Source organism: Colius striatus, chromosome 1 (genome assembly GCF_028858725.1).
Source record: "Colius striatus isolate bColStr4 chromosome 1, bColStr4.1.hap1, whole genome shotgun sequence".
In the NCBI taxonomy this organism is placed as follows: domain Eukaryota; kingdom Metazoa; phylum Chordata; class Aves; order Coliiformes; family Coliidae; genus Colius; species Colius striatus.
Window position 1 is genome coordinate 117,981,786 of NC_084759.1, and position 24,273 is coordinate 118,006,058.

At 39.6% G+C, this 24,273-nt stretch overlaps 1 protein-coding gene across 1 annotated transcript in view; it reads right to left on the minus strand.

Annotated features, from left to right (window-relative positions):
* The window catches only part of NME7 (NME/NM23 family member 7), a 93,885-nt gene that overhangs the window by 15,085 nt on the left and 54,527 nt on the right, over nt 1-24,273 (minus strand). Inside the window, exons 10-11 of the mRNA XM_062004731.1 lie at nt 19,773-19,874; nt 1,783-1,890 (exon numbers count right to left, since the gene is read on the minus strand). Of these exons, the coding sequence (XP_061860715.1) occupies nt 1,783-1,890; nt 19,773-19,874 (210 nt within the window). The remainder of the gene's footprint in view (nt 1-1,782; nt 1,891-19,772; nt 19,875-24,273) is intronic.

Sequence of the window (24,273 nt, forward strand, 5' to 3'; positions counted from 1 at the left end):
AACAAGGTTATAGTCTACAGTTTACATTATAATGCTTGCTTGCCAAACAATCAGAATGAAACACTCACTGAGTTATTTACTCTTTGAAGAACATTGGCCCATGTCCTTTACAACTGCTGGCTCAACCTGTGCTGTTATAGAAGAAACTACAGATAAATGAAGAGCCATATTCCATATACAATTATGCCTATGGTATAAAAAAATATTTTATATCCTTCTCCCCCTCAAAAATACAATCAATAACTGGCTGTTAAAATGATCATTCTGCAATGGGAACTATGAGGTGTATAGTCAGAGTAATACTGGATGAAGAACTCAGCGTACAATTCAGCTGTGGGATTCAAAGGACAAACATCTGTAGTGGAGACTGTGAGAAAGAACTCCAGACACAATTCTTGTTTCAGAGAAGCAATTCAACCGCTTTGTCCCACCCACTGCACTTACAGTAGCTGTAAAATCAATTTAAATAAATGGTAAACTGGAGTCATATCTGCTTTGCACCAGCATACAGGAAAGAGACTATGGAAGTGAGAGAGAAAGAATTCTGCTGAAGTACTAAAATGCTCTGTAAATTTTGACGAGACTTTCGTTTCTCCCTTGTAGGCTATGTCTTTTCTTCTGTTGCCATTGAAAAGTCACAACTGAGGGATTTTAGGCATATGGTGACAAATACCTGTTTGCTTGTTTAAATTCAGTCTCTTTGAACAAAAACTAGTTGTCAACTTTTAAAGACAGTTTGGAAATGGTTTAAAAAGCTGAGACTTTGTTGATACTGGCTGCCGTTCTTGGTGTTAAATATCACTAGTCTGTTCCTTAAACTTGATGCAATTTCCTGGCAAACAGCACTTTAACCTACATATGTGACTATTTCATGAAGGGAGACGGTGAGGCAGTTAGCTCTTCCCCTCCCCTCAATGACAACACATCTTTTTCAGTGTAAAATTATCCAAGGTAGGAAAGCTCTTGCTGATCCACCAGTCTACTATAGTCTGACAGCAAAACATTCACAAATCCATGTAGACAGTAAAGCCCAAGCTACACATGGAAAAACACTTGCATTGATACAGAGATCACCCAAGATAAGCTAACACAGCTCTTTAAACTCCCTTTACAGACATTACTCTTGAGATGTAGAGTTAAGTGAGTCAACTTGGTCTAGCTTTCATAGCACGTACTTAGTATATAGTTTCAGCAAACTCCATTAATTTAACATTTTCCCATTTTGGGGGACTTTAATGAAAGCAAAAAAAGCCAAAATCAGATGACAAACAGTAAGTTAGTATCAAACACAGGAAATATCAACCAATGTGCACAGTATGATTGTCTACAAATAAACCTGGACCCTAGCTGAAGAATTTGAATCCCTAGTGCTATTAATATTCCAAGCTCCACACAAGCTCACTGCAGAAACAATCCAGATCAGGAATAATGGTGGTCTCCCGAGAAAGGGTTAAGAAGGGTGTCTCTGCAGACACACTGTTAGGTGGTGATATCCAGTCCCAAGGACATACTCAACCAAAGAGAAGACTCAACTTCTGTTTCATATACCTCTTTGTACTATATTCACTCAAGAAAACTGTATGGATGATTTTTTTACAGTACCAGAATTTAGTTAAATGCACTTAATAAACTGTTTGCTTTTGTTTCTGGTTGGTCATTGGCCTCCAGTATGGATGCTCCACAAATAAAAACACCTCAACTGATCAAAACAGTGTCAAGTATAGCTTTTCACTTTTCAACTTCTTATGACATAAAAGCACATCTTTGTCTAGCAGGCCTTACCTCCAAAAGTCCATCATCAGGTAGGTCTGTGCAGTGGACAGCATTCTGAATCTTGTTCTTCCCAAAGAGAGCACGCAGAGTTCCTGGACGAAGGTGACGGGCTATTTCCTATTGAACACAAGAAAACCCAAAGACCTTTGTGAATCACACTGGTTCCTTTATGTTGTGGATTTAATAGAATTTTATAATGGAAAACATCATTGTGCTGTTAACATGTGCAGTACACTACAGAAGAAAACAAAGAAGGAAATTCCACCTTGCACTACACAGACACATACACACACACAAAACAGGTGAAAAAACAAGACAAAGACTGTGAAAACTAACTGCTTGAAATTGGGCCAATTGACACCTTGGGTGAAATGCAGAACCCTTCATAGACACACCTTCCTTGTACTTAGAATCATAGAATGGTAGGAGTTGGAAGAGACTCTTACTGATCATCCAGTCCAACCCCTGTTCTAAAGCAGGTTCACCTAGATCATTTCACGCAGGAACACATCCAGGCAGGTTTTGAAAACCTCCAGAGAAGGAGACTTCACACCCTCCCTGGGCAGCCTGTGCCAGGGCTCCCTCACCTGAACAGTGAAACAGTTTTTCCTTATGTTTAAATGAAACTTTTTGTGTTCCAGCTTCTCTCCATCACCCCTTGTCCTGTCACTAGATACAACAGAAAAAAGTGATGCCTCAACCTCCTGACATACACCATGTAGATATTTGTAAATATTAATGAGATACCCCACAGTCTCCTCTTCTCTAGACTAAACAGACCCAGTTCTCTCAGCCTTTCCTCCTAAGGAAGATGCTCTAGTCCCTTGATCCAGTCCCTTGGTGGCCCTGTGCTGGACTCTCTCCAAAAGTTTTCTGTCCCTCTTGAGCTGAGGAGTCCAGAATTGGACACAGTACTCCAGATGAGGCCTCATCAGGGCAGATTAGATGGGGAGCAGAACCTCCCTTGACCTGCTGGTCACACTCTTCTTGATGCATCCCAGGATTCCATTGGCCTTCTTGGCCATTGCTGCCTCATGATTAGTTTAGTTTCAATCACGACTCCCAAGTCTTTCTCTGCAGAGCTGCTCTCCAGTAGGTCAGTCCCCAGCCTGTCCTGGTGCATGGGGTTGTTCCTTTCCAGATGCAGGACTCTGCACTTGTCCTTGTTTAACCTCATGAGGTTCCTCTCTGCCCAACTCTCAAGCCTGTCAAAATCCCACTCAATGGTAGCACAGCTTTTTGGTATTAATAGTTGTATTATACAATTGTATCATTTTAACATCTTTGCAGCTCTCAAGCACAGAATCTGTTGCCTTTAGTAAGCAGACACAAGCATATCACCTTGCAGTCTGCCTCCCCTAACGCTGAACTATTTGCCTCTAAACCTGCCATTTGTGAAGTCCATCTACTGAATAGTCTCTTGGTCTTTTCCTCTGCAATGCTTCACTGACATCATTACTAATACCAACATCTGATCTCCTCTGAGGAACAGGCCAGATCCTCTCTGCGTGTTCTTTGGAGTTGACAATTCAATACTCTTATTCATCTACAATGCCAAACTTCTCCCTGTCTTTTCATTGTGTGTCTTAATACAGCAGGTGCTGCTCAGGTCCTGAGATAACATTCGTCTCCTGCTTCTTTACTATGGTATATCTCTCATACCAGAGAAGTGCCTTCATTGGCTCTCCACTCCACCATGCTCTTTCTTTCAAGGCAGAATGCAGTCCTGCCATACTTCTCTGTATCATCACCTTGCAGTGTTGTCTTTAATCTCTTTCCAGTGCCAACTGTGCCACACCCCATTGGCCTCTCTTCCCAACATCCTGTAGCTCTTCTCACAGTGTGCCTCCATTTAAAATTCAGTGGTGATGACATTAACCCTGTTTTCTCTCCTTTGGCCATTTTTCCATGACTGTCACCTGAGCGCTGCCACCTTTGAGGGGACAGGCTGACGACAAACTCACACTACAGCTACCGAACAAACAAAAGTATCCTTCTTTGCCAACAGAGCCTACACCAGCCCCTTTCTATAAAGGCACTGGGATGTAATCACTGTGGAAGGGGCCAGTGTGGTTTCAGTGTGCCACTCCCAGGTTGGTTTTTGTTTCAGTGTCACAGACCGCCCCCACAGTTGAGTCATCAGACTGGATTTCTTAAGCATTTCCAAGCATTTCTTAACTTTCAGTGTCAAATAGGTTCACAGTGACTTCAGCAGTGGCTCTTGGCTGACCTGGAAAACTTACAGGTTCGGACGAGAACCACTTGCGTGTTGATGCACACTGTCTTCTGGAATGGTAGTGAATGTTTTAAGCTAGTCCCAAGAGACCTCACAAGAGCATTATCTGACAATACCCTTTAGCCACTTTCTATCTTAACCCACTTGTCATGTCACAGTACTAAACTGAGACAATTTGACTTTGAGGACAAGACCTGCCCTTAGCCCAGCAAGTCCTAGATATTTTCCCATAATAACAATTACAGTGATCTGACACCTAGTAACCTAGATCTGTTACCCATGATGATCTGTTACTCAGATGGAAGACAATTAAACTGTTTTAATACTTGGATTATGTCTAACCCAAGATGTGATATGTGAAGAAGTTTCAGTTCCCTGTTGTTATTATATGTCACAGGTTATATAAGGACTTTTGGATACAGATGTCAAGGGTTATTTGAGTAAGATATTCTCAACATCAAACAAATTTTGCTTCAGAGGAAAGTTCAAGAGTTTCACTTTAAAAAAAAAAGCCCTAAGGAGAAAAAAAAAACCCTACCCCTCCTCTACATGGTTCTCATTAAAGGCTTGCGATAAGAAAGTCTGCTGGAGAAAAAAAAAAGTCACATGTCAGTTAACAATAGCTATGTGACACTTTGATCAAGCCTTCCTTGAAACAACTGTTGATTCCAGTAACAACTAGCTGTCAGGAAGCCACAATAGCACCAGGCTTTCAATTATTTTAAGAAAAGTTTGGGCATATTAGGAAAAAGTATTGTGGCTATGAAACTGTTAGAAACACTTTAGCAAGAAACAGCTCAGATCTATAAAGCTAAATCTTAGTATTTCATATTCTATTTCCAATCCAAAATCTTTTGCTCCAAGTGTTTCATCCTCCAACAGGTCCAAAAATACAGCTTGTTATGAAGCTTTCCCAAGTTTTCCCTTGATCCATATTCCTCATCAAACCTTTTTTCCCTTTTTTTTAAAAGCAGTCAAGGCCTCCAGTCCTATCATTTGTCCTAAGCTCTCATTTCTACTTCACAACCTCATAACAGAAGATCTCATGTTTCTTCTCTCAGACTCACTTTCTCACTAACATTGGCAAAAGCTCCTGCTGTTTCAGTATGCTATCTCCTATTCTTCCTTCAGTTTTTGAACATGGGTTGCTATGTATTCTCCTGTCCTCCTGAAACACATCAGCCATCTTGCACAAAAAGGGACTAATTCCATTCTGTCTGGGATTTCATTAGATCAGAAGTACAGAGAGGTCAGTCCTCCAGAACTTTACACTGTTAACATCTGATTAATAACCTAAATCAGCTGTCCTTGTCATCAATTACCAAACACAATGAAAGGTAGAGCAGTCTCGGTGGATACTTATACAGCCAAAAAAGGACAGCAATTGTCAATTCTGAAGTTTTACTATTCCATTGCTTTCTTGCTACACCACTGAGGAACCCTGAGGAAACAAGGCCTCTGTAAATGATGGAGATACAAAGAGATGTATGGATCATATATAGGTGTCCTTGCATATGCATGACTGGAAATCTTGGGAATGTTTCAGGGAAGGAAGAGCAGAGTTCCTTGCAGAATTTACTGCTCATAGCACATATTAATACACACTCCTTCTGTCCCACAACAGGAAGCATTTTATTTATAGGGCCTCATTTGCAACAGCAAGGACAAATACAATAGTGGGGCTCCCCCACACCCCTCCATCTCCTTTTGAAACCTCTTTTTCCTAAGCTTTCTTCTGAGTCTAGTTTCCAGAGCATGCATTTTATGCACTGGTTTTCAAACACTTTCTGAAAACAGTTGAGAGGAGGATGACAGAGGAGTTAAGAGCAGTCACAGCTCTACCACATGCATGAGAGGAGAGTGTGTGCTGGAGCTTCATGTGCACGTGTAAATGATGTCACAAACTCACACCTCAAAGAATAAATACACTGCAGCAAAACAAACCAGGGCTGCTGTAGCAAAAGGCTTCACTCTCTTTGGTCTTATTCAGCTGGCTACTTGATCCCGTCTTACAGGAAGGGCTTTGATCTACAGCTAGCTCATTGGAGCTAGGCCATCTTGTCCTACACAAGATACAGATTGATACATTTCTTGTTTCTCTCTGTCATGTTAACTGTGCACAGTGTAACACTGCCTGTATAAAGTATTTAGCACATTCTCAAACATTTCTATTTCTATGTAAGTAAAGGGAAATAAAAATGCCAGCATTGTCAGTAATATGTTAAAATAAGACTCATGAGCAAATCTGATTAACTGTTTTTCATCCAAATATCTGTCTTTTCATGGGTTGGATGGGAAGTTGCATAGAACAGTAATGTGTATACCAGTGAAAATTGCAGATTTCAATAAAATTTGACCAGGCTTTCAAAAGCATCTGCCTTGAATACTTAACTGGGTATCTAGAAAGGCCAAAAGGCCACTGCTCTTAAACATTTCTGCATACTCTGTTGTTTGTTTAAATGGCATTCATGGAAAAGTCAAAGAGGAGACCATTGTCTGTGCAGCAACCATTCCCTCTTCAGTGGCAAACCACACAAAGGAACTTCTAAGGCCTAATACTTTGTTCTATTTGACTATGAACCACAGCAAGGGAACCTTGAAAATTCATTTCTGGTTCTCTTGAGTAAATTAGAATAAAAATAAGAGTCTGTGACCAAATCTTGTCCTACCTACAGTATGCTCCAAGGGCAGGTTCATTCTTTTACATTTGCTTTCAGAACAGCAACATTGAGAGGACTTCTTGGGCTGCAATAAACTGCACAGTCTCCTCTAAGCACCTTCTTTCCTTCTCTATCTGAGCCCCGACTGTGCGTCTGCTCCTTGCTGTTCATGGCACTCCTCATTCATCACTCTTTCTGAAGGCTTTATGTTGACTCGATCTCCCCACCTCCACTTTCCCTATCCTGCACTCATGAAGCTTTTTTTCTTCTGCAGTTTCCCATGCTCTGCTGCTGTCATGAAAGAGGTGGTTTCTCTTTCCCTTTGAGAGTGCCAGCTGATCTAGAAGTAGGTAGCCAACCTCAGGCAAACAAGCAAGCGCCTCTTCCATTTTAAGGACCAGCTATGCCCTTGTCAAGAGAACAGAAAACAGATTAACTGTGAACAAACAAAATAACATGAATTCCACCACTCACCATGGAATCTGACTGAACTGTAGCCATCAGAAATATGACTATCTAATCCAAGCAAGGCACCTGAACTTCCTCTGTCATGAGAGGAAGGTGGTAAGTCCTTTTGAGGAAAAAAATCCCCAAACCGAACCAAATCCCAAGCAAGACTCTTTTGCAGTACAACAGCTATGAAAGTTAGGTAGGATAAGTGCCTCTCTCTTCTCTTCCCATCATCACAGTTCTTCAGTTGGCTTTTACTTTCAGGGGATTTTAGCACTAGTCATATCACACACTGCTGGTTGCAGCAGCAAGCTGCACAAATTATTCCTACACAAGACATCAGCAAGAAGAAAAATTATAAAAGCAGCAGAGTCTCTGTCATGTAGAATACAATACTAGACAAGCATCTACTGTAATGCTTATTCAAGCTAAGAAACACTCTGACATTACTGTTACTGTGGGAACAACCTCAGTTGATCAGTTTGATATATCATTCCTGGAAATTCCCATCCAAAGACAAAGGCTTAATTGTCAAAGCGAAGTCTATGGTCACAGATGATCCAGTGCATGATACCACAAGGGCTTGCTTGCCTTAGCTTGCTTTGCATCTTTTCTGTGCCATCCATACTCCTCCCAAACTCCAGCCAACCAATTTTGATGTGTGTGCTTCCCCCGTAGTTACCTCAGGTCTGAACTGGTTTATGTTCCCCATGTTTCATGCGATGAGCCACCTTACACTCAACATCAGCTGCTGTAGAACACAACAGTTTTCTACTCCTGCATAAATCCAAGGTCCATTTAATCATCCTTAAATGCAGTACTAAGCCTTCGGTCTGTACTATGGAGAGAAAATTCTACCTAAGAAGGGGCTGTCACAACCATAGTTTTTAACTGGGGAAAAGCACATTTTGCTCTGAAAACTGGGGCCCATCTGTTGAAAGGTACTTCAGAAAGTGTCTAAATATGAAAACAGGTCGATGTCAAAGAGAATACAATAGGTGTCCTTCAGCTTACATTTCACGGACCAATCCAGAAGTCTCTTTAACAGTGACATGTTTTCTCCTTCCACATGAACTCTAGTAACGTCCTGGACACATATGGAGTCAGTATCAAATGCCTTATGCACACTTGCAAGGGAGTCAATGCTATTAGAAAGTCTTTTGCATTTTCCATATATTGCAAAAAAAACCCTTAAACCAAAGCCATTTCCCCCAAACTAACCCGTTCCACATTAAACCTCATTCATCTTTAAACACAAAACAAACAGATACACAGGTTCTCAAGAATCTGGAAAGGTTGCATTGAAAAATCTTTATAATATTTAGCCTAATCTTCTGTCTCCCAAGCACTCTGCATTTGACCTAGACATTCATATTGTCTTCTCCTGACTGATGGTAAAATACCTGTGCCTCCAATGCTATTCTGGTAAGCTTCTCATATCTTCAACTGAGCTATGTCTATGTGTGTATAGTTACGTACTTGAAACAATGTGGCTTTAAAGGTTTGTTCAGCAAGTCAAATGATCTGATAAATATAACAGCAGCTAAATTTTCAATTGCAAGGCTGTAAACAGTGCACCTGAGGCTCATACCCTTCCAAAATAAAATAGCTTTGCAACAGTAGCAGCAAGTACTCAAATTTATTATGTTACAAAAGCCTACTCTGGTCTGAGTATTTTTTTTTTAATCCATCTGCTTTTCTGTTTATTTTAAAGTCAGCCTACTTCTGAACTATCAGTCTGAAGCCCTGGATCTTTTGGAAGTTTTTGTGAACAGACCTAAAATTATCTTCCATACTAGTAATGTTGGCAGGTTTTTTGGAAGCTCACACTTTTGTAGAAGTTGTTACACTCTCTCTTTCTCACCCTCCATCCCTTTGAGGCACATTCATTCTCTCTGCTTCACTCCCACACATTCCCTACCACTCCTCCTCTCTGGCAGCCCAAAGGTGCTGCACCAGCTCTCCTCAGACTCTCTGCTGTGGGCAGCAAACGTGGCACATTTGCCAGCCTGAGATAGTATTTTTACTGGTCTTGGTGCTTCTGGTTGATGCTTAAGCAATTGTAATGATAAGTGCCTGCTCAGAAACAACTGTTTTATTTGTGTGCCTATCTGCCACTGCCCAGGGGTTGAATTTAGATAAGAGCAAACAGCCAGTGCTTCTGAGTTAAGTGTAAACTAGATTGGACAGTGAAGTCTTGAGGATAACTGACATACTAAATGTAAGTTTGTCATAAAATAATAATAAAGAATAAAGAGAAAATATCTAGTTACCTTGTTATATTATCTATGTGTAATTAGAGATACTTACATAACTTGACAAGTCGGAAAAAGGAAGCATTTAGAACTGAAAAGCAACTAACCCCACAAGACATCAGAAAACACAGTATAATTGTAAATTTTATTATTATTTGCTTCATTTTAAGCTTTAAAGGTGAAATATTGGCCCTACTGATGATTTTCTGGTGCCTTCAAGGCATCTAGAATTTCATCTATTTATTAATTCACCTGTAACACAATGACTAAAAAAAGTCACTAGGCTGCAAAGGATATTTTGGCATTTCATTAATTCATGTTATCAAAATATCTGGAGAGTCTCCCATGAAAGTCTCTTGGAAGTTGCAAGACATTATTTTTAGCCTGCAGACATCTTGGCTGGGTTTTCCATTGTAAGAAGAGTAAAAATGAGTAAAAATCTTTTCCTCTGAAATTGTTGAGATAGAACCTTACATTTGCAAAAGCAGTCCAGATATCAGAGATTTACACTCTGCAAAGCAGCAAAAACTGCTTCAAAATTTTACTGAGACTTCCTTAGCTGAACCAGCTTCAGACCATCCACTTCAACAGAAGATGCAGACAAACTGAAAGACAAAACTCACAATTCTGCTGCAAACCCCAGAGATCCTTCTCATTTGGGGCTTAGCATAGGAGAGTCATTTCCCTTCTACTCTGTGCCCTGAAGCCTCCCAACCCAACAGCAAACTTCTCCTTGGAGATGGCAGTGCTGCCACCTCCAACCACACAGTTGTGAACAGCCCTGTTCTGATGGAAGGGATCACTCATAATTTGTGTTACAACTGTTTTTTTAAAAGCCTTTGTGGTGTTCAGGACTAGCTGTACTAGTCAGGGTTTGTATATATAGTATGGACAGTTCCTGGCCTGAAAAAAATATGAAAAGAAACAAAGAACAGAAAACAGGACCAGAATGGATGCCAACTTTTGGAGTGGGAAACCAAGACAGGGGACAGTAATATCCCAGTGGCACAAAGAAATACACATTTCACAAGGATCACAAAGTTAATGTCTAGCTCTTAGCTCAGATCTTTTCAATTCAAGATCAGTTCCTCAACTATTCTCTTTCCCTGATTTAACACTGCTTTAATTCCTGCATAGCACTCGGATGATAAGCCTGCAAAACCCAGGTAATCCAGGGGAACTTGAGAGCTGCCATAGGAATGTGAAGAACCACTGCTCACCTATCTTCTATCCCAAAGTCATTCTAGTCCCTTGATCTGGGAAGTCAAGGGACTCAGAGAAAGGGAAAGACTCTTAGTAGGAGTATCCAAGGAAAGTCCTATGTGCACATCGGATGCAGTCTATCATACTGTAAGTGAAAGAAGCTGCTAAAAATTCTGCTCAGGTCACCCTGCAGTAGAACACAGAATGTCAGCATAAACCAAACAGATCAGCAAGCAGTACCTCAAATTATTCAGTAGGCTCTCAGCATTTGAATTACTCATTTTATATCCACTTTTTTAAATGCCTTTGTTTAGTTAATAGCGCCCACAGTCAATTAGGACAGTGGTAGAAAATGAAAACTATTTCTGCAGCTGTTTTCATGGCTGTCAGCCACTGCACAGAGAAGGGTTTTAAATAAACAAACAAAAGAAAAGAATAATGTCCACCATAATCAGAAATGCAAAACCAGGCTACCTCCTTCCTTTTGTTACAGGAGGGGAGGCTTAGGCCACAGTAATTGCTTTCACCCACTTTGAAGCTTTCAATAATGTAGCTCAAGCAGAAAATAATTGCAGATACCTTCTAGCCACAGCATGTACTTCTTGCATTACTACAATGGCATGCAAAGCACCTAGGGAATTTCAGTCCATACACACCCTCTTGCAATATACAGTACAAGAATATCGCCTATGTCACCTAGAAAGCCAGTTGATCCCTCTTAGGGGCAACTCACTTGAGAAACTGATAGATCTCCCTCTAGCAGTTATCAGTTCCCTTCAGATCAAACTCTTTTTTGTACCAATTTATCATAAAGAGTACATAATACTTCTTTTTTATTTGGTTATTATTAGATCTTCCACCAATTTAACCAATATTAACCAAGCAGAGCCTGAGTAAGCAATCCTCTGGAATAAGAGAAAAAGAAAAACAAGGCTCATGCATGTCCAAGAATTGACTAGTCATAAGCTGCCAACTGAAAAACATGAAATCTTTAGGGACAGTCACTGTCAACCTGGGGATGCTCAAGATCAGAACATCATCATGGTTATACAGAAAAGTGCCCTAATGCCCTTTTTCTACACCTTTACAACTTTTTCTATTGCACACTTTCAACAAGCATCTTTGTGTGCTGACTCTTGCTAATTGCTTCTGCAGTGCTCTAGAAAAAGTCCTGCCAGCCTGTTCTACCAAGTCTTACCTTTTTAACACTAGATAACATTAGCCTGGCTTTGTAACCTGAGGCGTGGGTAACAGCACTGCAAAACTACTATGTTCTCATGATAAGTTGGGAAAAATTCAAGTGAAGGACAAAGCTATCTATAGTCAACAAAAGCCTGAGTCAGGCAGGTAAGCTCTATTTCAAAGAGCTTAATCCATTCAAATCAAAGATTCTGCAAACACATAGGGTCAATGTGACCAGGATGCTAAGAAACAGGAGAAAGAAAAAAGAGTTGTATAGTACAGTAACAGTATAATTTTCTTTTCCATACAGAATGATCTCAGCACTTCCCATATCTTCTAGAAACACAGCTCCCTTTTTCCAAGAAAGAATGGAGGTTACAGAGAATTTATTTTTCACTTGCACGCTTCTGGTCAGAGATCAGCTTTTATATATTCAAAAACATCACTATCCAGTGAAAAAGAGAGATTTGATGTCTGCTGTAACCAAACAGAACACAGGGGAAGCAAGGAAAACAATCACATAGATGGAAATTAACCTAGAAAAATCTTGTTCTTGAAAAGGCTCTTACCTTGGGCCTTTGTAGACTGAATATATCAATGAATCTATTCTGAGAAACCTCAGCAATTACAGCAGAACCATAATTGAATAGGAAGGAGAAAAAAGGGAGAAAAAAAAATCCCAAATAAACCAAAAAAATCCACATAATAAACCAATAAGGAATCATGGAGTAAGGCAGACCTCCCAGGACTTCAGGAAGAGACTACAACCTAAGACTTCTGATGACCAGCTCTGTGTCTTACTGACAAAGACTATAATCTCACAAGGGAAGAACATTTTTGTTTTTTAAGTGTAAAAAACCCTCCACAGGCAAGGTAAATTGCATTTTAATCCAGTGTAGCTGGAAGAAACAAGCCCTAGACAGAACCCTGTGGATTCCCTTTGATCAGCCTACTGGTGTAAAATTACATTGTGTCTTTGTCTATAGCAGGCTGGTATCACACAGTCACCTGATAGGTCAAAAGCCTACCTCTTTGTCTACAGTAGCAAGAAACGAAACTGTCTTCCTTAATTCATCTCAGATACATAAGCAGAGATACAATAACAACATGGTCTTAGCATTATTTAAAAAACAAACGGAACAAATGCTCAAAGAAACTAGGGAAGCATGCACTTCTTAAAACTTTGTGTGGTCACTTTTTAAATAAAATACAACCCATCTATATGAGATACTAAATCTGTAATACTGCTCTCAAACTTGGCATATATTCAAAGGTTGGAGAGAACTTAAACAGGAAGATGCAGTGCAAACAGGATCTGGAGGCATTCATTTTGCACCTCCCCAAGGCTGATAGACAAACTTATGTAACCCATAGCAGTTATAAGAATCTTGGGTTCAATATAGATGCTTAAAATGCCACTTTATTAATAACACCCACCTACTACTTGGAGATGCACTCAGTTTGAGTGCAAAGAGAGCCTTTATGATCGCTAGGCCAGTATTTCAGGATTATTTCACACCTATCTATAGATACAATCAGTCTTTGTGATTTCTGATTAAGTCAAATGTCTTCACAAGTCTGCAGAGCTGAACAGTACAAAGTCCTTGACCAAGAAATCGAGTTTTCTTTACAAATAAATAATCTAAATGTGGATTAAACTCTTAAAAAAAGGCTAGCCTTATGATGATTTGCAGGGAAAGGCCTAAAAACCTAGCTCCAGAGGACAAAAGCAGCAGGCTCCTTCAGCTTCATGCCTCTGTGCTGGTAGTGGACTTGCTATGAGACAATGCAACAATTTTTATTATCTACTTTACCAAATGACTGTCATTTTGGACCACTAAATCTAAATTCTATGACCTCTCATCCAAGATTTATTTAGTCATGGTTGACACGTTCAAGGCTGGTAGCTCTGGAGCCTCAGACAAAGAGTAGCAGATAAAAGTATTTTTTGAAACTGTAATCTTGCCAATACGCCTCAATCATGTTGGATTTAAAGCAGAGTTCAGTTTTGAGGGCTCTGTCAGTATTTAGTCTCCTGATGGAAACTGCCAGTCACTACTAATAACAGCAATTTTCAGCACACATGGACCTAATCATGAAGAATCAAAATGAGCCTTCAAACTCCAGTTCCACATGACACTGAATAGCCATCATATGACAACAACTTTCAGACAGTAATAAGCTACATTTAAAGCAAGCCACTTGCAAGGAAAAGGCTCCTCCACCAGTACTAGTGCTCTGATTTTTGTTCTATTCTCCCCACAAACATGTATTTCAGTGAGGCTGAAGCCCTTCTTCCTACCAAAAGACTTCCAGTCACCCACATAGCGTGGCTTGGAGAAGACAAGAAACAGAGCTTTAAGCAAGTCACCTCAAAATTGTACCCAGATCATGCATAGATGCCACCACAAAGCACATACATTCCAAATTAAAACAGAGGGGTGGGGGGAGGGTGTCAGGGGCTGGCAATACCCATTCACAAGCAAGATAAACACATCAGAAGAACTTCCTATGAACACTGAATTCACGCTTGTAAAAATTACTGATCAGATTCTTGACTCTCAGCAGCTCCCACTGCTACACCCAGCTTTGACAGGAAAAACAAATATGACATTTATGTATCAGCCTTGTTTCTGGTGCAGCCAGTGCAGACTCCATCCACTTTAAATCAAGGAAAGCAACTCCCTGCCACAGGTGTGGTTGTTGACACCCACACAGACACAGGCCTGTTTCTGACAACAAGCTGTAACACTTTTGGGGTAAATTTCAAACCATACACCAACATATTCACAAGTCTGAAGTGCTGGTAGCAACTCATGGTTACAGTTGCATTACAGTTGTGCGTCATAAGACTTCCTTCCTTCTAGGTCCAGTCTTAGTAAGGTCCCTACCCATGCCTTAGAAGGGTGACACAGAACAAGGCAAAGAACTCCTGAACACAGTGAGACTTTGGGTTTTATGAATGAGGAGCATCAGCTCAGCAAAACGGGCTGCACTAGAGGGAACAATCTCCCTCCATAGATGTCTACACAGCCCGAAATTACCATAACTACCAACTAAGAAGCCTTAACACCATCTAAAACACATTTTCATTAGACCTGCGGAGGCTGATGTGGAAATTAAAAACTGAAAGGACAGAGTCAGATGGCTGACCCTAAATAACATCTAAGCAATTCAACTGTGTCTTTCCCACTGCAGGCTTAGACAGATGATATCATAACTAGTATCGATCGATCTGTTTGCTACTCTGGCTCATAATGGTCTGACACTGAATTAAAATTTTTAGTATTATTACATGACTCAGGCTATCTGAGCAGATAATTATTTGTATGAAAATCTTCATCATCAAAGAGTTAGATTAATGAATCTTATTTCTCCTGAAATACACTATGTACTCTTCACTGTCAACACTCTGACCAAGGTTCCCTCAGCTACAGGGAAAATCCACATTGAAACAGCTGTGAAGGTATTACAGGAAAAGGAATACTTAGGAGCTCAAAAATAGTACTTCATATTTCTTTGTATCTTCCACTGAGCTATTTTTTATGTGATGTAACACGAAAACGTCATACTGCTAACGTAGTTCTAGAAATGAACAGGATTTTGGCATCACATATTGATACTTCTTGTTTCTAGAGACTCACAGGAAGTCTATACAAACAGAAATCTTACAGCAACAGTGCTCTTTGGCTCGTATTGTTATCCCTGTTTAACTGATGTGATAACTGAGGCAGAAACATATTGAACTTTTTGTACAAGGTCACACAGTGAGGTTAGGAATAGAGCTAAAGTAGACTCCAGCTCTTTTCAGTTCACTGCTTTGTTTTAAACCATCTAATCTCCCTTTTAGCTCTTTGGTGTTAATGCAGAAGTACAAAAGATTGTTAATACATTGTTACCCCTAAAAATTGTAAATCCTCAGTGTAAAAAGAATGCAGGTTAGGGTCTAAAGCAAGTATACGAAAATCCCTTTTCAGTCTATTGTATGTTGAAATATTGCAGCATGTCCCATTGCTTTAATAATATCTCAAAGCAGAAGGTACTTGAGGCACTTTGAGTGTACTGCCAATCCTAACTAAAAGCTCTTAAGACTACTAAAATTTGTGCAATCAGCCAGGAATATGTAACTGATGTAGACTCCTGCAATTGCACGTCAATCTTTTCATTTGTGTGTGAAGATATTGCAAAAGAATGGTTATAAAAATAAAAAAAAGGCAAGACATCTCATTTCTAAAGCATTTTACACCTGTCATGAATACTACGTAATCACCTCAACAATTCCACAGCAAAATGTTACCAGCAGCTTTTTCATAGAACTTGCACGAAGATGTGAAAAATGTAGCTGTAGCTTCACATCAAAGTAATAACAAAAGGCCTCCAAGTGCTCCTGAGGCCAAAAAAATACAAGCACCAATCAAATGAGATATTGATACCAACAAGCTCAAGCAGTGACAGGATTCCCTGGCTACCATCCCCCTGTTGCCAGCTTTTCCATTTTAGCCTTTGCTTTCTGATTAATGGAAAACAATGTCAAATCAATGCAGAATAGTTTGTTGGTTTTTTTTCTTACCACACTTAAACAAAACAGCTTCCTTGCTAGTGCATCCTGTGCTGCATTGACCCCTATCCCTCCAAGGACTTTCATTTCTCTAAAACAAAGAAGCAGCAGCATAGATTCTTTTCAGTTGAACTTTGGTCGCAGTTAACAACTCTTATTTCTAAGTGATAGTGTGTATTAAAATTCCAAAAGGTTTGTGCTCTGTATTAATCTGACTTAATTAACTTTTTAAGTCCTCTTCCTCCCTTTCTAGAGAAGTTACCTCTTTGCCATAGGTGTATTTTTTTCTCTTAACGCCAGAATTGCACCAGTAGAAACAGTGAAATAAGATCCACCATGAAAAACATAATTTAACAACCTGCATAACAAGATTTTACACTATATTTTTGAAAAGGGCTTAAATGATTCAGACACACCATAGAAAATCAGTGTAATTGAAAGTCATTTCAGAAATCCCATTCCTATTTAGCCTGAAGAAAAGAAGGCTCAGGGAGACAGCGATAACGCTGTCTACAACTACCTGAAAGGAAGTTGTAGCGAGGCAGGGGTTGGTTTGTTCTCCCTAGTAACATGCAACAGAACAGGAGGAAACAGCCTCAAGTTGCACCAGGCGAGATTCAGGCTGGATATGAGGAAGGGTTGTCAGGAATTGGAAGGGGCTGCCCAGGGAGGTGGTGGAGTCACCGTCCCTGGAGATGTTTAAGAGACAGTTGGATGTTGAGCTTAGGGAAATGGTCTAGTGGTTGATAGGGCTGGGACAATGGCTGGACTTGATGGTCTTAAAGGCCTTTTCCAGCTGAAATGATTCTATGACTCTATTGGAAATCTAAATATCATATCTCAAACCTGCTAGCTTTGGGTGCACAGGGGAGGCTGTGGGTGCTTCCCCTCCTTGAAAAGCTACAGTCTTTGTTGAATTCAGAGATCTTTTTTAAAGAGTCCTTATTAAAATCACAAAGAAATAGTATTTTCAAGATGGGCACTATAATGGCTGCTGGTCTTTTAAAGGGGTGCTTCAACCATAACTAAAGCATAAATACAGTAGATGTGGAAAGAGCATTCGATTTCTAAGCCCTACACGTTAGCTACAGTGGCATTCCAGGACAGAGAGAAGGGGATTAAGAGTGATACCAAAAGCAATGTTTACATAAAGAGCGGGTGGCAGGAGGATGGAGCCGGGCTCTTCTCAATGTTGTCCAGTGATAGGAAAAGGAGTAACAGGTACAAGCTGGAACATCAGAGGTTCCAAAGAAATACCAAGAAGAATTTGTTCACTGTGAGGGTGAGGGAGCACTGGCACAGGCTGCCTAGATGTGGTTGAGTCTCCTTCTCTGGAGACATTCAAAACCCACCTGGATGAGTTCCTGTGTGACCTACTCTAGGTGGCCTGCTCTGGCAGGAGGGTTCGACTACATGATCTTTCAAGGTCCCTTCCAACCCTTAAGTTTCTGTGATACAATCAGGTGCATCTTGTAGTAAACTTGCTTTTCATCTGTGTTTGTAAACACATTGTACACACAATGAGACTGAAATATATAAACAAATAAGCAAACAAGTTACAGAGAGATGCAGATCTCTCAATGATAGTGTTGCATGATGCTTTACTTTAACCACTGGAAAATCAAGTCCATGGTATCTTCATGGTCTGTATGTAAACATGCCAGATAATTAAACTGCTGTTATGGCTTCTGCTACACAAATTTGAGACAGATACTGTAACCATGATGTTCAGTTGTTAGCTTCTCTGAGAATTCCATGGGAGTGATAAAAGATCACTGAGATACATTAGTCCTTTCTTCCTCAAGGACAAGCTTCCAACACTATCTGAAGAGACAGATAGATTTCAGGCAAAGATCACTCTTGAGAGCAGCTATAATTTCTGCACACGTGCTTTATGTACTTGAAAATCAATTAATTTGCAATTCTTGTAGAAAACAGGAAATATAAAAAAGAGTTGCCTGTCTTCCAAACATAACAGCTATGAAGTTAATGTTCAAAACTTACAATCACCTGCTTCCTCTAGAAGCAGGCAAGTACTCATTTTCACTTCACATCTCACACAGTTAATCATTAAAAGGGAAGTATAAACAACAGATGTGGATCAGTAGCAAGAGGTTTGGGAGACCAGAATTTAGTTTCCTCTGCTATTTTCTTGTGCTACCTAGAGAACTGATATGTTTATACATCACTCAGTTCCTCAGCTCATCAACAATTCCTTCAGTCACGCACATATTGTACGGCCATGACAGAGCTTTCCATTTGATGTAGTATGGCAAACAATAAATTGCCCTTGTTTAGGTACACTTGTTTTAATTTGTAAAAGACAGCTGTGACATTTGCAATTATATTTTGATTTTTAACCCATCAATTATTAAACAAGTAGAAAAATGAAAAGGATATAATAGGCCCAAATAAAACAAATGCATCTTCAAAAGTTTTAAAGACCAGAAACCTTAAACATGAAAATTGAAACAAAACTGAAACTACCGTATTGTGTACATTACTACTGATATATCATCCTGCAGTTAAAACTAAGTCAGATAAACAGGTTGTGCTGTTTACAAGATGCTAATGCAGCAGAGAAATATTTGAATGTTACCAAATAGGAGAGGGAAAAAAAGGTTTGAATAATGCCTTTAATTTGTGCTTTCTGTAATGGAAAATCTGAATCTGAAGAAAAATACATCTTGAACAAATTGTTCTCCCCTTTGCATATTAATCTACGTGACTATTTTCCATGGAAACTAGTAAACCTACTCATTCTCCCATGAAAACGCCAAAACATAACCCAGAATGCTGACCTCATTGCCTCCATCTTGATATTTCATTTCATGGCTCCTCTGTGGTATAGTAGCCTTCATTGTTTAACAAAAAACTGCAAATTTTGAGCAGCACTTTTGCTTACCTCCAAATAGCATGCAGAATCATACATATCCAATTAGTTTTCTCAAGAAATGAAAAATAAAAGGTAGAAGCACTAGCACAGCAAACAGGAACAAGAAATTTGACATATGTTTTTGCTTATTTCCTTCTAAAAACCAAAATGGAACCAGATCTCCTGTTACAGTTTCACTCTAGGAAAATGCTACAGACCACAGTGGACTAACATTTGATTTACACTGGCATGAACAAGCAATAACTATTTGTTCCAGGACTCTAAAATCTTCTGCCAGAACATTTACAAATCTTCAACACAGATTTTTGCCTAGATAGTTTTCCTTTCATGTATATATCATGACAGTACTTTATCATTTAGTTTAGGAAAGATCAGAAGAGTTTCTAGAAGATTTGCCAATCAGTCCACTGAGACTAGGATTGACTTCCATAATACGGTATTACCTACAAGTTTCCAAGGAACGCAACAGGTACATGGCAGCCATACCACACTGTGATCTTTTCATTCACATAGACAGCACATCAAAACTTTAAGCATTATGACTCAAGACAGTACTTACAGGGTCAGAAGGTCCACAGAAGTCTCTGAACACTTTTGGAGGCTCAGACTGTATAATTTCCATTGCTATGCAAGGCCCTGAACACAACTCTGTAACCATCTCCTGGAAGAGAAAAAAAGAAACGAATCTGAGCTTCTTCAGGCATTTTCCCCAAAACTAAACACAAACTCATAGGACAGAAACAATTAAGAAATGTTGCTGCATTTAGGAAAGAAAAGACATGAAACGAAGATGCTGGTAGTATTTACAGCAAAATAAACATTTTCCATTTTGCTACTTGGTTTACAAGGTGGAGACTGAGGTAAATTCAGTATTTGGCTTTGACAAGATAATGAATAACATGCAACAGAGTCAACAACACTTGAAATTCTTTTGTGGATACATCCTTATTGATCCGGACCTAGATTTTACAGAAGCATCTCAGAAGAATCCTGTTACAGTAGCTAGTAACAGGACAAGAGGTAATGGGACGAAGCTGAAACACAAAAAGTTCCACTTAAACATAAGAAAAAAACTATTTTAATGTGAGGGTGATGGAGCAGTGGAACAGGCTGCCCAGAGGGGCTGTGGAGGCTCCTTCCTTGGAGGTCTTCAAGACTCACCTGGATATATTCCTATATGACCTGATCTAGGTGAATCTGCTTCTGCAGGGGGGTTGGACTAGGTGATCTCTAAAAGTCCCTTCTAATCCCCACCATTCTATGATTCTATGATAACTAGTCAAACTAGATTGAATCAATGGAACACACTTTGCTTGGTGTAATTCTGGGGAAAAAAAAAAATATCTCACACTGTGTTCAGCCAGTTCCACAGGCAGCAATGTACTCTGCTGTGTTCCCTATGGGGAGCACAGTACACAGCCTTTCTTTGTTTCCAAATATACACCCATTCCATGGCTATAAGCCATTACAACATCTCTTGGGCTTGTGGTTCTCACTGTCTTTTCCTCACGTATTACTACAGAAGCCAAAACACAACAGAATAGAACTGAAAGGGGTCTGTGGCACAATCTGCTAGGGACAGGGTCCTTGATATGGCAACATTCAGAATCTCAGTTACAGTGAAGTCAACTGTTTCCTGGAGCGCCCTGGGTACTAAAGAGACATTGTTAGTTCTGAGAGGGTGATGAAGATGGGCATTATTTTTCAAAAACTTAAATTAACCCTGGGCATTAGTGCCAGTTTGAAGTTTGTTAATTAGAATTATAGGTTTCACAAGCAGAAAGGACCTATTTTGATGTTATGGTCTGACTTTTTAAAAGTGTCCTTATAATTGCACACTTGTCTAGAAATCTGGGCAGAAAATTTTTAAGCAAACTAGGACAATGAAAAGAATCAAAACCAATGAGGAAAGGGGAAAAGAGAAAACCCACCAAGATGACCAGGAGATTGGAGCATCTTTCTTATGATGAAAGCGTGCAGGATCTGGGGCTGTTCAGCCTGGAGAAGACTGAGGGGATCTCATTAACACTTACTAGTATTTAAAGGTGTTAAGTCAAAGATGATGAGGTGGCACTTTTTTCTGTTGTCTCAAGTGACAGGACAAGGGGTAATGGACAAAAGCTTGAACACAGAAAGTTCCACTTAAAGAAAAACTTCTTTCCTGTTCAGGTGAGGGAGCCCTGGCACAGGCTGCCCAGGGAGGGTGTGGAGTCTCCTCCTATGGAGTTTTTCAAATCCACCTGGACATTTTCCTTTGAGGTATGATTGAGGTGAATCTGCTTGAGCAGAGAGTTTGTACTGGATGATCTCTAGAGGTCCCTTCCAACCCCTACCATTCTGTGATTCTGTGACTCTGTGACAGGGAAAGACAAACAGGGTACTGCAAGCACACCCATCAGCCATGGACAGATCAAGGATGAGCCATGACAAAGAATAAGAGCACACAGATTGGCCAAAAAAACAGTAAGAAAAGAAAGATTAAGTAATTTTCTGCCTTTTATGAACTGTGATGGAAATTAAATACATAAAGATTCAAAGTCAAGCAGGATTGTTTCAAAGAGTTGGTATCTTCAGAACAGATTCCATGATGGGAGCATGCACTTACTCTCCCTACTCTGGAATCAAGAGAACAGCATTTTAGCTAAGTGCCTCTATCATCAACCCAATCCTAGGAAATGTAGGTTGAACTGTTCCTGAGAGAACATGAAAAAGAGTTCAGCCTAGTTTCATGCTCTCAACATGAATAAATATTTTCATTCCAAAAGCAGATGATAAGAACAAGTGAAGGGGCAATATATTTCATTCTGTTAAGAAACAGTAAATTGCCACAAAGTTATTACTCTGCCATCTAAGTAACTTTTAACAAGAAAGTGAAAAACAACCATGCTTTTAACTTCACTTGAGTCAACTGAATTCCTCATTGCAAACTGTGGTTTTTCCTGTTCCTCTCTTTTCTGTTGTTTCTGTATCTGCATTAACATCTCATCAGCAACAGCAAACAGCATAAGCAAAGTTACTCCTGACTCCTTCATTACAATACAATGCAGAAGACTGAAAACCAGGTGCCAACAACTACAGTACACAGACACGTAGTACTATATGAGACAAGCTTACACAGCTTCATTAAGCCCAGAGTTGAATTTAAAGAGCAGACACTGTTTCTCTGGTAAGATTGCCATCTAGAGCCAAATCAATGTTTTTTTCTTCATCAAATAACATGGCTTGTGGTCAACCAAAACCATTCCTTGAGCTGGATGATGCTCAAGTATTTTTGATTAACAAAGTGGATTCTGAGCTGGCCCAAAATAATATCCCTCCTTTTTTCTGGCTACAAAGCTGCTCCATAAGCATCCCCAGCACCAAGGTCATACTAACAAGTCTGTAGTTCCTCAGATCCTCTTTCCAGTCCTTGCTGTGGATGGGTGCAACTTCATTGATGATTTGCTGACTTCCAGTCAACAGAGACTTCTTTGGTTACCCAAGACTGATGCTAAATGATTGAAAAGTGTTTAGTGAGCACTTTCATCAGCTCTTTCAGTACCCTTGGGTGGTTTCCATCTGGCTCCATAGACTTGTCTATGTCTAAGTGGTGTAGTAGACCACTAATCATTTCCTCTGGGAATATGGGGGCTTCATTCTGTCCCCATGCCTGTCTTCCAGCTCAGGGGTCTGGATGAAGAAACAGGAGCACAGTTTTTGAAAAGGATTTCTAGATGCCAAGTATCTTCTGTGCTGAGTTATTTTGGAATGATAAATAAAATTTGTACCAAACCACACGGTTCTGAGTCACAGATCTAAGAGATCATATTCTTTCTTCAATTTCCTACTTTACAACATAGTTCTTCCTATTTGGCCTGCACTGACAGTATCTATCACTGTTCCCATATGTGCCTTCTCTGGATCCCTTTACCATTATGATTAGCTTTCCCACATTTTCCTGTTTCACAGATATCCTGAGTACACGGAGATATTAATTTCATTTCATTTCATTTCATTCCAATGAGTGCACCCAGCACATATGGCTGCAGGACAAAGCCCTAGATTCTCACTTGGCTTAGAATTCTTCTAAAACATATCTTCTTTATTGACTTCTACCCTGTTTAAATGTCACTTTCCCTTCTGAGTAACTCTCCAATTGAAGTCTATAAACTAAAATCTGCAATTTATTAGGGGGTAAGACATTGTACAAAAGAGCTGCAGAAAATTCTCTTTCGAGAATTTCCAATTCGATTCACAGCAGAGATTTTACAGTACCATGGGATTTTTCAGGCCCTGAAATATTGGTTAGATATTATTATATTTGAATTCTGCCATGTACCTACAAGCCTGCTTGATCAATCTTTCTTTAGTCTTTCTAAAAAGCAATGTTACCAGAGGAGACTCGAAGAGTACTCCCCAGTCTGAGAAAGAACTAACGGTACTTCTAATCTATTTAAAGAGAAATCTAAAAATCCCGTTGAAGTAAGTTAGGCTAAACAGTCATAAAGAGAGGAAAGAAAGAAAATAATGCCATTATCAGAGTAATATTAGCAACTGTCAGGAGTAATATTAGTAATCATGTAGAAAATTTTTAATAACTCAACCATTTAAAAATTTAGGATTATTTACATAAACATAGCATGGCTACACTCATTACTATTTGTAAAATGAACCAAAATTCTCTGACAGAAGATGATACAGAAATGCAAGCTTGTCTCCTGTTCTCATTGGTCCATCTGCAGTCAGGGAGCATGTGACAGTACAACAAAGTATAATAACATATTGGATGTCCACTGAGATTACAGTATAACTTCTTAATTTTCTGAAGATCCATAAAAGTCAGATCAATAAACTCAAGAATAGCTCAAAAGGTCATTAGGAAACCACTCAAATACAGCAGCCCCATTGTAAACACAATAATACATATTCTGGTACAAGCCACTATTGCAATATCAAATTGAAGATACAGATGTGACACATTCTCATAGCTATATCACAATAAAATAATTTATCTGAGAGGGTGCTTTTTTCACTCTGTTGTATTTCACAAATTCTTCCTCTGAACAATTTTCACACAAGAC